The sequence below is a fragment of the Cryptotermes secundus genome, unplaced genomic scaffold (assembly GCF_002891405.2).
Source record: "Cryptotermes secundus unplaced genomic scaffold, Csec_1.0 scaffold792, whole genome shotgun sequence".
NCBI classification, from domain to species: Eukaryota; Metazoa; Arthropoda; class Insecta; order Blattodea; family Kalotermitidae; genus Cryptotermes; species Cryptotermes secundus.
The window spans coordinates 89,556-104,443 of NW_019725425.1; the positions used below are offsets into that span (position 1 = coordinate 89,556).

The 14,888-nt window shown below is 39.9% G+C and overlaps 1 protein-coding gene across 1 annotated transcript in view; it reads right to left on the reverse strand.

The window, feature by feature from the left end:
* The window catches only part of LOC111863403 (fizzy-related protein homolog), a 34,076-nt gene that overhangs the window by 5,423 nt on the left and 13,765 nt on the right, over positions 1-14,888 (reverse strand). Inside the window, exons 4-9 of the mRNA XM_023849699.1 lie at positions 14,325-14,507; positions 12,088-12,237; positions 11,713-11,901; positions 10,802-11,026; positions 9,715-9,847; positions 2,988-3,151 (exon numbers count right to left, since the gene is read on the reverse strand). Of these exons, the coding sequence (XP_023705467.1) occupies positions 2,988-3,151; positions 9,715-9,847; positions 10,802-11,026; positions 11,713-11,901; positions 12,088-12,237; positions 14,325-14,507 (1,044 nt within the window). The remainder of the gene's footprint in view (positions 1-2,987; positions 3,152-9,714; positions 9,848-10,801; positions 11,027-11,712; positions 11,902-12,087; positions 12,238-14,324; positions 14,508-14,888) is intronic.

Below are 14,888 nucleotides of genomic sequence, written 5' to 3' on the forward strand. Positions count from 1 at the left end.
GCTGCCAGGATGCGGGGTGATTACTCGCCTATTACGCGAGCGTTACGTTACCGCTGAGGGGTGGGAGGGGAGCACTGACTCACCCGCCGCGTCACTGCTGGTGTGGGGGGGGGGGCTTGGCTTTGCGCAACATGTCACAATATATATATAATCAACATATGTGAGTGAGTTAAGACTTGAATGCAGAGCAACATACACGGACATCTGTTACTGTTTACATTTATACCATATCAGTGCCCCATCTCTATTACAAATGTTCTTACTACTAACAAGAGATTTCCTACCAACATCAACAAAATTATTTTGCATCCATAATGGAATTATTGCCTGCAGCTACATTCTCAATAATTCTGTCATGTACTCTCAAATATTACTTCACAAACTACACAGTGTGTCCAGGTTCTGTTAGGACTGTGTTCATTAAAACTATAAGACATGAATTATTTTCAAAATTTCACGCTTCTTATTCAAAATAGTCTCCTTCTGAATCAATATGTAGCTGGAATCGATCGAAAAGTTTTCGAAAAGTCACTGTACTCCTTTTGTGGAATCACATTTAAAACTGTGGTACATTCCCTCTGGGTGTCCTGGATGGTGTCGTGACGGTCTCCTTTCATCGCCAACTTAACTTTCGGGAACCAGAAATCTGCTGGAGCCAAATATGGCAAATATGGAGCATGATTAAAGACTGTGATCCCTTTTCTGGCCAAAAAATTGCGCACGATCTTCGATTTGTGGGGTGGTGCATTGCCGTGGAGGAGCGACCAGGAACCTTCCTCTCGATATTCAGGTCGAATTCGAAGAATTCTCGCCCACAAATGATTGAACACTCCGAAATAATAATCAGAATTCACTGTTTGACTTTCTGGCAGAAATTCCTTGTGAATGATTCCTTTGGAATCAAAGGAAACAGCAGTGTCTTTACTCAACTCTTTTGCATGTGCACTTTCTTTGGTTTCGGCTTCTTTGGGCTCAACCACACTGCACTCTGCTGCTTTGTGAGAGGCTCTTATTGAAAACACCATGTCTCATCACCAGTAACAATCAATTTTGTAAATTTTGTATCACTTTGGGCCGACCATAACATGTCTTTGCAGTGTTCCACTCTGGCATGTTTTTCATCACCTGACAGCGCATGCGGTACAAACTGCGCACAGACCTTCTGTTTGCCCAAATCCTCGGTTAAAATTTTATGCACAGTACTTTCTGATATTCCCAAAAGCTCCACGATGAGTCTTGCAGAAACACATCTGTCTGATGCAAGGATTTCGGCCACTTTTTATGTACTCCCTGCCGTCATGAAATACAGCATACCATCGAAAAATGTTCAAGCGACTCAAACAATCACTACCATACACACTTTTTATCATTTTGTACGCTTCTCCAGCTGTTCTGCCTAACTTCAAAAAAATTTGATGTTGGCTCTCTGTTCGACCGCCATTTTCTAACAAGCGTCAGAACAGTACTGTTACATTGAAGGTTAGAATTCAGCGATGCTTGTGCTTTGAAATTATATACAGCCACAGCTGAAACTTCAAGAATCTTAACACCACAACTAGCCAACAGATGACACTGAAGGGCAAAATTTAAAAAAATTAGTACTAACGGATCCTGGACACACCGTGTATATGTACTGAAAATAATTATGTGGCATCTGAGAGGACGTGTTGATGTTGTTGATACTGTTAAGTGAATGCAATACTGTCATGTGCATGTTCCATCCAAATTGCAATGGTTGCATATTTCCTTCAGTACTTTTGCACTTTCATGCCCTCCAGATGGGATGTACTAGAGCTACTGAGAGTTCACATCTAGAAGTGATAAAATCCATAAAACAAAAGGCAGTAATTGCTGACAGTGTCAGGAACAAAACAGGAACAGAAATGAAAGCATATAAGTTATTTCTCTAGGAAGAGGTGAAGATAACTCTTGAAGCAGTGTGTTACAGCAACTAGAATTACAAACATTCTCATCAGACAGCTGTGTTATACAGTGCACAACTCAAGTTTACATTTCTTCAAAAACTAGGAATGTATCTTCATACTTCACCTAATACACTTTTATGATGAACAGAAACTTAAATTTCACAATGAAACAGTAACATATGGCATTACTTCAAGCCTTTATTTAGTTTGCTGTTATGGATAGCCGGATACAAAGTATCCAGAGGGTTCATGCTTCCATAAAGTATGTGCTCATGAAACTTTTTATTTCTACTCTCATAATACCATACTGTCTGCAAAAGAAGAAAATCATCTGCAGGTGAGTAGTGTTTGTCCTATTGACTTCCTGTCTTACTTCTCTCATATCTCTTTTTCATGCATTCACTTACAATTTCAACAACATGAACACGTCCTCTCAGATGCCACACAATTATTTTCGGTACATACAGTTTGTGATGTAATATTTCAGAGATCTCCAAATGATAAAGGGAAAATTAATAGGAATTATAATAATTATGAGAACTATGCCAATTTGTATTTCAAACTTAATGTAAAGTATTTTCCATTCGCTTCTTTATTATGTTCATATTCATACTGCTCATGCCTTGGATTTAAACAGAAATACCAAACATGAAAAATCCGAATCATTTGCTCACTAACAGGTTTGTTTATTGCTGACAGAAACCACAAAAAAGTAAACGAAAAATATTTTAATGAAACTCTATATAAGGATTTTCTGTTTCATAGGTCCTTTTCAGTATAAAGAACTCGAGGCTTGCTTAGGGATAAGGTACTGAATTTCTCAGCTAAAATAGAGTATTTTCGATTCAAATAAGGCATGCAGGAATCATAGCATCACACCCAAGTTTACATTTAATGTAGTTTTATTTAATTAACTCTGGAATATATTTTAAAGTTTAACTTTGTATGTTAAAAAATAAATTTCATCACCTGTTCCAAACATAAAAGGGAGAAAATTTCTTTTATCAAAAATACCATTTTTACTATAAAACTGAGGTCTACGTTGATATGCAAGAAACTTACCAGCTCAGAGGAATGTTTTGACCATGCCAGATTACAAACTTGGGAACCTGTATCTACACACTGCATTGGTTGTCCTGTCAGTGTGTTCCAAAAACGAATACACCGATCAGCTGTACCACCACCACTAGCCAAGAGTCCGTGATGGTGTGGGGACCATGCAATAGCTGCAGAGTAAAATGTATTAATGTACCAAATATATATCAAACTGCATCCAATTAACCATTAAGCAGCACTGTACAAGCCTGGCTTCTTAAATCCATCAGCACCACCTGTGGTCTGCCAGACAACTACCTGCCAACAAACCAGTGCTAAGTGTTCATGGTTCACAGTTGTTTGTTTACATATATATGTTACAGCACAGAGTGCGTGCACTGCGGATATCAGTGTTTTGCTTTCTCTTTCTTTACCGTTTACCCGTAACTTGTCATATATCTTTTCTTTATGTTGCCTCTACTTTTTCCGTTGTACAAACATTTTAAAATGGTGTACAAATACTATCACAATATACTATGATGATTTATTTATGTTTTGATACTGTAATATACTGACATTTGGTTCAGAAAATTGTCATCAGGCTCTATTCAGGTCCAGAGGGTGCCAGATATGAGGTGTTTAACCTGTACTTGGGGGGGGGGGGGGCGCGGCTGTAAAGAGAATATTAGATGCCAGGAATTACAACTGAGATAAACCCACAGAACTTTGTTTCATTTCAACTTTGTAAAACCAATGACCCAAAGAACAAAAACTCTATGTTTGAGAAACCATGCAGTTCTAATAATTATATTATTGTCACATGACTGCTAACAGCCAGATTGTGAAGCCAACAGAGAAGGCTGTCACATGTGAATGGCTCTATAAACACACCTGTTGCTAGGCAGTGGCTCAGTGGACGTCATATGGCCATAGCCGCACTTAGATGCAACAAGTGAACTCATCACACTGCGTCAACAAATGTCACCTGTTGCTATGTAATGATGCAATAAACACCTCTCCGTGACAGCAGTAACATCATGTAACAAGGGGAGAAAGACTGGTATCTGTGTTTTCTGTTGGGTCCATCCTGAGGCGATATCACAAGGACCAACAGAACATGCAAACCAGTATGGAGATGGCTGAGTTAGAAGAGTAGGAGGTTGGAGGGAGCTGGCTGCCAGCCTGAGCGGACATGAGTCCAGGAATATCAACTTTTTAAGATGTTACCCAACAATGCAGTGAAGACGGTGACCGGGAACACTAGTCTCTGATTGTGATTTGTGAAGTGTAGTCATGAGCATTTTGAGACAGCAGAGAAAGAAGAACAGGAGGTTGGCGTGAGACCAGCCAGGGAGGTCCTGAGCCATAGAACATGAAAGATGGGAAATCTAGGTGCTCAAAGCTGTGACCAGTCAACCGGTGAAGACACGGCAGACTAAGAAGGCTTAATGCATTATGCAGTGAACTACAGTGTGTGTGTGATTTAGCAGCAGTGCTATAGTTACTTGTAGTTACGAGTTTTAACAGCTGAATAAATCCATTACCAATCCAAACCCCATGTCTAGTCATTTAACACGTGATACTATGGTCTCTTAAATTTATGGCTCAAGAATTCTGTTACATACCATATAACACATAATCATATACAGTATTATACACAATACAGGGCAATTAAATGCTTTAATATTTTCTGGATTATATGATAATCTCACAGAAAAGTACTGTAACCTTCCATTATCTGGTATCCAAGCATCTGGAATTCCCATCCAACACAACATTTCAAATGTACCATTTTCATAATTAAAAACAAATCTGACATTCATGCTATGTTCACCTGCCATGTAGTAGTTTGCCCAGCCAGCACTAGGAGTGCCAGCTGTTGTCCTACCTCATGCAGGTGCTAGTAAAGTAAAGGTAACATGAATTTATAATCATGTTTTGGTATACGCATTTGACACCTTAAACCCATAGGTAAATTGGAATTCTCCTCAGTAGTGCCTGAGTGTCACATGCAGCCACTGCACCACCTGCTGCCACCACATCCAAATCCACCTCCACTGCCACCCCCACCATCACATCTTTCACTGTTGCCTATGAAGAGCCCTCAGACATGACCATAACACTGTTGTACTGAGTTTCTCAAACAGTTTTCTCATATAGCTGGCAGCCTTCATGTAATTAGCAGACCCCATTCCCCATATATGCCAGATGTTGGGGAGTTTACTGCATCTGGGGCAGCCGACAGCTTCAGGTTTAAAACTTTATTAATGTCAATGCATAAAAAAAGAGACTCATAAAATTTTATTTTGTTACAGAGTTAATGTAGTAAGACCTATCATTGAAATTTGAAATAGTCTTCTACTGCACCAGTTTAGGGTTGTGGTGTAATAGTTTTTACTGGTCCACCACATTCAGAAAGAAGTCAGTTAAAATTCTGGGAAGAATCTTCAATCTTGACAGTGTTGTGTGAATTTATGAGCTTGTAATGCAGATATGTTATAAAATGCATCACAGCCACTTCCTCTCCTGTGAAGATATCACCACCTGGGTCAATTCTTCAAGGTACCAAGAGACTTTTATGATGCCCCCATAAATAAAGTCCAACATTTCATTCGAAGTGTAGGATTAATAAAGGAATCCAAAGGGGAAGCACAATAGATCACTGAAGGTCACAGTGCGAGGGCCAGTTTTTACCAACATTCATGCTTAGCATGCATGTGGAGAGCCATTCTAATATGTCATAAAAACCATTCATTGACTCCTCAGAACATTACAGTAACTGCAGAGAACAATGTTTTAAGATTCAAGGTCAAGTGCTCCCAACCACATATGAACCAATGAAAAATGTCCACCATGTGATGTCATCTGAACTGTTGTCCAAGCCAGTAGCTTGTTTAAATATGCACTGTTTCATGTGGTTAGTTGAGTTTGAAATATACCTGTGATTCCGAAGAATTGTGTTTAAAGAATGTTTAATTTAATCACACAAATGCTTAAGCATAAATATAAAGCTTGAAGTAATGTGTCTCTGTAAAGCTAGTAGCTCATCAGAGTGGAAGAGGAAGATAGTAAGGACGGACTCCACCACTGTTCGTCAATCTAAACACCAACATGATCAGTTATTCAGTAGGATGGAAGACTACTGACAGAAACAAATGAGCAACACTGAGAATGGCAATTTGGAATCTGCGTGCTTTGAGCAGTTTCACAAAAAAGACCATGTCACACCGATTGATGGACCAACGATGGAGACAGAAGCCAACCATTTTTCAGAATATTTAAAGATTGAGAACTGTCAGTGTTGCAAAGGACAGTTTTATAGTTTCAAAAAAAAAAAAAAGGTGCTACAGTATACACAAAGTTTAAGGGAACTCTACTGCATTTCGAACCAGCCTACAGCACAATGTACATGTGATTTAAAACAACCTGGTGTGAGTACAGGAAGAACAAATTTCTTGGTTCAGACAATGTTAAAGATGTGGACGATGTTGTCATTTTCATATTTTTAAGGTAACTAACTCAAACAAGCTGGGAAATATATGCACAGCATATTAATTCTGGCACAAGTTTGCCTTTGTGTTGAACTGTCTCATAACTTGCATGACTTACGGAGAAAGTGTACTAGTCACAAAAATATTTCATTTCTCTCTACAAATTTTGTTTCAAAATCCAGTAGATACTGGGGACCCTTTCCCCAGGGGTAAAGCAGCTGGGGCATGAAGCTAACCACTCACCTCCAACTAGTACTGAGGTCAAGAAAAGTTGGATCAATACATCCAATCCCATCACGCATCTTCATGGCATAGTAATTCATTAGTTAAGCACAGGGACAACTTTACCTTTTACACTTTTCACTCTAAGTTACATAATGCATGACAAATATACTTTGGGCTTCATATACAGATTATTAACAGCACAACTACTCCGGCAAAGTGGAAGAACCTATAGCCAAAGATAACAAAACTGATATCACTACAGCCCATTCGCGGAGACAATAGAGTCCTCGTAAACAAATGCACGCAGTATCTCCTTCGCTCTTTGAATGAAATCATGCAGCAATCACGTGATGCATGTTCCGTTGCAGGGGTGTCCAAAGTTCACTCTTCTGTCTGAAGAGACAACCACTAGTTGAACTGTCCTATAGTATTTATTTGCAGCTGCACTGTATATACAGACGAACTTGCGTTTGAAGAATTGAAGAATAATAATAACAATAATGAACATACTGAACTAGAATTGTAGTACTGTAGAATCTAGAACCGTAACCGTAACTCCACTCAATGTATCTTCTTATATAACCTAGAGTCGGACATATAGAAAACGGTTACATAATAGGTACTGCTGTTGCCAGACATCGTGTTTATAAGTTCCTTAGCAACCGCTGTTTACTCACTTTTGCCTAGCAACCATTGTTTACTCGTCGTCGCTAAGCAATGACGCTTGCGTTGTCACACTTGCTTGAATGTGGGCAGTTCCCACATCACCCCCCGCGGAGATGGTTGCTCAGCTGTTGAAGCGATCAGGAAAGCCAGGATCTAGGCCCATGACGCAAAACCGGTCTAGAAAGAGTGCTCATATTTTCAATTATCGCATTCTTGAATTCACTAAAACTAAACCCAAACTGAACACTGGCTTGAGGAAACGGATAGACGGCAAGGACGAAAAGGTGTCCCCATCGACAGCTACAGAATACATAAGAGACAAGGAGAATGCCGCATCTGTGTATTCAACCGACGACTTCGAAGAATACTCGTACACTGCCGGGGAGGAGGAAGAAACCCCCGAAATGGATGGCCGCCCAAGCATTGAAAAGCCAGCAAATATCAATAAAGTATTTTTGAAGCCAGGATCTAGGCCCAGGGTCACCAATGTGGGAGTCGTTGATGATCTTCACCACACGCACTTCCAATCATGTCGGGGTCACCAATGTGGGAGTCATTGATGATCTTCACCACACGGGCTTCCAATCACGCAGGGGTCACCAATGTGGGAGTCGTTGATGATCTTCACCACACAGGCTTCCAATCACGTCGGGGTCACCAATGTGGGAGTCGTCGATGATCTTCACCACACGCGCTTCCAATCATGTCGGGGTCACCAATGTGGGAGTCGTTGATGATCTTCACCACACGCGCTTCCAATCATGTCGGGGTCACCAATGTGGGATGTCGTATGAAGAGACAACCACTAGTTGAACTGTCCTGTAGTATTTATTTGCAGCTGCACTGTATACACAGACGAACTTGCGTTTGAAGAATTGAAGAATAATAATAACAATAATGAACAGACTGAACTAGAATTGTAACTGTAACTCCACTCAATGTATCTTCTTATATAACCTAGAGTCGGACATATAGAAAACGGTTACGTAATAGGTACTGCTGTTGCCGGACACCATGTTTATAAGTTCCCTAGCAACCGCTGTTTACTCACTTTTGCCTAGCAACCGTTGTTTACTCGTTGTTGCTAAGCAATGACGCTTGCGTTGTCACACTTGCCTGAATGTGGGCAGTTCCCACACAGGTTAACATGCGTCCAAATGCAGTGAGTACACTGAAGTAACTGCGCGCATTGTCCACTCCTTGCTGTCAGCTGTGGTGACGGGCTTGCTTTGTTTACGCTAACTGTCTCGTCTCCGCGAATGGACTATACATTAATGTCCTTATGATCTGGACAAAAAAATGCATAATACCATTCTACAAAGGGAATGCGGTGCAAATAAATACAAAACAAGAGATACTCAAGCAAATATCTTTTAAATGACAGGACAATGATAGCGAGGAAAACAATGGGATGATAATTCATTTTTATTAAGGTCAATTTACTTTAATTAGGAAATATCACATTCCTATGCAATATGTAAGTTTGACATACAGTGCAACATATTTCGATAGATAGAAGACACTTAAGGATGGCTGTGTATGGCTGAAACATGTAGTCAGGAAGGGCGACTAGAGAATAAGTTGGTTTACCCATACTCATCAAGAAAATAAAATATACAAATGTTATAATTCTTGTTACAATGAGACTGAACTGCAATTCTTTTAAATTCAAATTCCAGTTCTGTTGTACTCTCCATTTCAGACAACGTACGTTATTCAATATCTATTAACACAGATGACTATACATGAGACCACTTAATGGTTAATCTTACTTACTTACAATGGAGCTGAGCCCTTCATAAGGAGCCGCCAATTCTGCAGCTACTCAAGAATTTCACAGCATTTTATGGAACCCAAAGGTTCATTACTATGTTAATAAGAGCCCTCCACTGGTCCCTATCCTGGGCCAGATCAATCAAATCCAATTCATACCATCCTACTGTCTCTAAGATCCATTTTAATACTGCCCACCCACCTATGTCTTGGTCTTCCCAGTGGCCTCTTTCCTTCTGGCTTTCCCACCAATATCCTATATGCATTCCCTTTCTCCCCCCATTCATGCTACATGCCCTGCCCACCTCATCTTCCTTGACTTGATAATTCTAATTATACTCGGAGGAGAAGAGTACAACTTATGAAGCTCCTCATTATGCAGTTTTCTCCAACCTTCCATCGAAATATTCTTCTCAGCACCCTCAGGCTATGTTCCTCCCTTAACGTCAGAGACCAAGTTTCACACCCATACAGAATCACAGGCAAAACTATACTTCTGTATATTCTAATTTTTATGTTTAAAAACATAAGGTTACTTACTGTTCAAAATTACGTTTCAATGAATTACAAATAGCAATTACACAGAGATGCATATATACCTTTCACTGCTGCCAGATGCTCAGTGTAATTCTGGACAGGTGACAGGGAATGTAAGTTCCAAACAAACAGGCGATTGTCATTGCCCCCAGAAGCCAGGTACTGATTATCCGGAGACCATTTCAAGCCACAAACCTATGAAGAAGAGCAAATCACATGACCATTCAAGGCCATTACCAATTATGAAATTTTGGTAACAGGTTTCAAAATATGTAAGATTTGAGGCTTTCACGGCGGTGACTATGAAGAAATCANCAAAATACATTTCTGAACCTTCATCAATAGCAGGCACTGTTACGTAATACAAAATTAAACATAACCATGGTTCCACAAATATACGTATGTATCTCTCTGCTCAGCTACAAGTAAAAGAGGCTAATTATTTGAAAACTCTTTTAATGTATTCACAAACATCTTCTAGGGCACGCGACAGCATAGTTGGTTGAAGCACTATGCTACAACCTGGAAGGTCACAGGTTCGAATCCCGATGAGGTCACTGGATTTTTCAATTGACCCAATCCCTCCAGCCACACTATGGCCCTGGGGTTGACTCAGCCTCTAACACAAATCAGTACCAGGAATTTTCCTGGGGGGTAAAGGGTGGCCAGCATGTAAGGCTGACAACTTTACCACCATCTATGAGCTGAATGTCTGGAAGATGTGGGAGCCTTGACCTCTCACACCCCTATGGGCCTTCATGGCCTGGTATAGGGACAGTATTTTAAATATCATGTACACTGTGTAATATAGGCTTGAGGTACATAGTGGAGGTACTATTCTACAAGCCAGAAGGTCATGGGTTTGATTTGCAATGTCATGAGATTTTTCAGTTGACCTAATCCTTCCAGCTGCACTACAGCCCTTGGGTCCACCCATCCTCTAAGAGAAATGGGCCTCCACAGCCTGTGACAGGGATAGCCTTACCTTACATTACACTATGTAATGAGAAGTGAGCAATTAAAACAGCATAAGCAGGCACAGTTTTTCATGTGGAGATATGTTGGAGGAACAAATTTTTTGTCAGACTGGTGAACTGCACCAATGTGTGTTGACAACTATTAATAAGAGACCAATCATTTGCTACTAACCTCTTGCCGATGACCAACTAATCTCCTTTCAGCGACAAGACTTGGTGTTCTCACATCACGCTGCAAAATAAGTCTATCACGACTTCCTGATGACAGAACATCTCCATTCCATGCGAGGGCACCCACTCTTGCCGAATGGCCCTGCATCTTATTAACTTGTTTGTTTACAGCAACATCCCAGACTTGCACATAGCCATGATGTGTTCCAACTGCTACTAGGTTTCCCTATAAATGCAACACCAAATTACAAAAGACATCCAATAGTAAGAATTCCAGCCTATCCTAAACTATACTAGAACTGATAACTTATGCAAGCTGTTCAGCAACAGTACATCACAACTTGCAACAATGCTTCAGCAAATTCTTATACATTCAATGATTCAAGACCCCATGCCACATGACAAAGCACAGGACTGATATACTAGGGCGTAAGAAACTGTATTTGAAGTCCATACTTCATGCCCTCTGTGTACACTGCTTAATGTGCATGACATTTTAGTACATGAGCAATAAGCAAATATAGTAAACCCTTATCCAATTGGGATTTACTTATACACACATAAAGAAAGGTGAACAGTAATTTGCTGAATCAGATATATCCATCAGTCCAGTGGGTGGGGATGTGGAAGTGGATGGGAGACTGCAGCATAAACATCCCTCATTAGTGCAAAAATAACCTCTTACTTCTCTCTAACATTGGGGGGGTTATGCAATGGAGGAAATTACAAAAGTAAAAAAGTATCAAATAAATATATAATGCATAATTAAGCTTATTAATGACTGATTTGAGCAGCTAACTTTACACTTTCATACATGTACTAATTAGCAACATAAGCAATAATCAAATTCAAATTTAACAGAGATACAGTTTACTGTCCTACCTAAAAGAAAGACATGGAATTGTGACTTACCCGCTCATTCCATGCAACTGAAGTTACAGAGTTACCATCTACAGATAAATCACACAACCTTGTGACTTGGCTAGTGCAGGCAGACCAAAGATAAACGCAGCTTCCCAAGCCCACACTCAATACATTTTGTGAAGACCAGTCGACGAGATTGAGGTAGAAGTCATCCTGCAGCTCAGGGGCGTCCAGCACCTTTAAGAAAAAGCATACTGTCAATATCAACTCAGAGTAACATCACCTCAGCTCTGCCAGTTTTCACTGCTGATTAGAGGAAAACTGAACATAGAACTAAGGATGCAGTGTAAGCAAACTTCATTTGTGAATTTTTGAAAATTAAAAATATATGAACTATATAACACGAATCAAATATAACAGTACCTTGAAGGGTATTCGTGATATTTTCCGTGTTGCTTTCCTTGGAGACCTAAGCAACTTCTGGCTTTTTGCACTAACTGGTGACAAAGAATAACAAGCCAATGACGATGTGTCACCACCAACACCATTTCCACTCCGATTTGGTAATGTGTACTGTAAGAACAAATGAATACATTTAATAACAGATATCCACTTAAAATGCACATAGCACTAAACATATCTGATCTACCTACATTTAAAACAACGAACTCGTCTGATGGATCTGATTTCTTTTTGTCAAACTCACTCATTCCTAAGTCAGTGTTATCACAATGCCCCCTAATCAACCACAATTTGTAATAAACTCTCCAATCCTCACCATTACTGCTGCAGCTGGACATGATGGCATACTTGCACCGCAGCCAAACAGGATTCTGCTCATTCTGTAATGGTACTGCCACGTGTTAGTGTCTAGACGTGGGGTATGTATTAGTGCTTAGATGTACTGACACTTATAAATTGTACCTACAAGTAATTATGACACTCCTGCAAATTCATGCTCTACACTTCTGACTACAGCACATGATGTCTTCACTAGCTACTGCCTGGTAATGGACCCCAACAAAGTCTTCTTCAGATCACACTGTTACCAGGTGGTGAATGCCTCACATCTGACTAACTCAACTGTAGACTCCCTGTTGCAGCTTCTGGCCTTTGGTGGTCCTCGTAATATAGCCTCAGGTTGAATCGCACAGAAAACGGTGCCCACCATATAGAAAACACGCCGTCATGAGTCGTTTACTGTTGCTTAATGTCATCATGTGTTAACAAACCATAACGTAGCAACAGCTGCCTCTTTCAGTTATCATGTCACAGTATGGATCCATGGACGAGAGATGAAGGTTCAATTAACCAACAGTATTAACTCGTCTGACATTCATTCAAATTTTGCTTCCATGATAGATAAAAGCTAAATTGATACGTTATCAAATAATTCACATACAAAAATAATAACATAACAAATTATGTTCTGACTCATTTCTGCAAATATTTTAATCAATGACAACTAACCCACAGCCATGCCTTGACAGTTCTTGGATATCTACCAGTGTGAGTTACGTTAGGCATATTTGTAGTTGTGATGACACCACATTAAGTTTTAAATAGTTACCTATCTGCAGAACAGTTACAGTGTATTAAGTCTGAGGTTCTGTGAAAATTCAGAAACATTTATTTATTCTACATCAGTATTGTGGGTGCACAAAACCAAACAGTATGGCAATGGGGCAGTCCCAACATCACTCACAACTGACTCAAGCATATCTGCAAAACACACCAGACTAGTGGGCAGGCCTATTTCAGCAGGGTCACTGACTGTTCAGGCAGGCATTTTCCATAGCGGTTACACGATAATGTGACCTTAACTACTGCATTCCTATTTAACACCATAATTACCACTTCTTATTACCGTCACATCTCAAATGAATGTACATAACATCTGCAACTGATACAGAACATTAAATATACTACAAAATAAAATTAAGCGTACCAACATCAACCGAGCCTGGATAGTGTAATCAGTATAGTGACTGGCCATGAGCTGGAGGACCGAGGGGTCAGAGTTTGAGTCCCGGTAGGGTCAAGAATTTTTTCCATGTTGTCCAGACTGGTTCTGGGGCCCTCCCATCCTCCTATCCAATGGGTTCTGAGGGCTCTTCCCCCTGGGGAGGTAAAGCACAGGGGTGTGAAGCTGACCACTCACCTCCAACTAGTGCTGAGGTCAAGAAACTGTGACTCTATACATCCACTCCCCCATATGGCTTCATGGTGTAGTGCTTAATTAGTTAAGCATAAGGACAACTTTGCCTTTTTTTATACCAACATCAAAGAATAAACAAGTAAAAATATGATGGATCTGAAGTTCTCACAGTGGTATCTATGAAGAGTTCTATCTTCTGAGATATAACACCATGTAGTTCGAAAGCCAATTAACATTTTGGAGGAACATATCACTGCTATCATCATGGTTGAAAAGTATACATAGCTTGGTGCATACTTCCTGATGCTTCAATGCTTGCCTACTCTGAAACCCTGAAGATGGAGGTGATATGTTCCTCCAAAATGTTGGTTGGCTTTCATCGGCCTATGCAGCGCAATATTGCAGATGATAAAACTCTTTAAGCAAAAATATATCTAAGTACTGTAATTATATAAACACTATTATTGCCTGAATTATATATACTAATGTAATGCTGCCATACCCGAAAGAGATTTGATCCTTCAACTGGGACCAAAGCCCTTCTCTCATCACACTGGCCTTTCACATCTTCAATGCCAGCACCAAGAAGCTCATTCTTCAGCAGGCAAGAGTACACTAATCCATCCCGACCACCTTCACCATTTTCACGAGCTTTTTTCGTAGTTAGTCCATTTCGACCATTCTCCTATATTTAAAAACACACAGCAATTTCAAAGATATTTCAACTACCCAACATTAAGATCAATTCATGGAAACTACAAAAAAGGAAAAATTCCATATAAAAGACTCAAAAGAAAATGAATTATATGAGTACATAAAAATTGCAAGTTCTAAATCTCAAGGAAATGAAATAATGGACTGAGGGATAACACACAGCAGTTCTATGGATAAGAACAGGGCTGTGACACAGTGACAATTCTTTAACAAGGTGGGGGGATTCTTTAACCTTTAAGGATGAATGTTATATATACAGGGTGTCCCAGGAGGAATGTGCCAAATTTCGGGAGGGTGTTCCTTATGTTATAGTATGCCGATATAATCCAAAACACCTATGTCCAAAGATGAA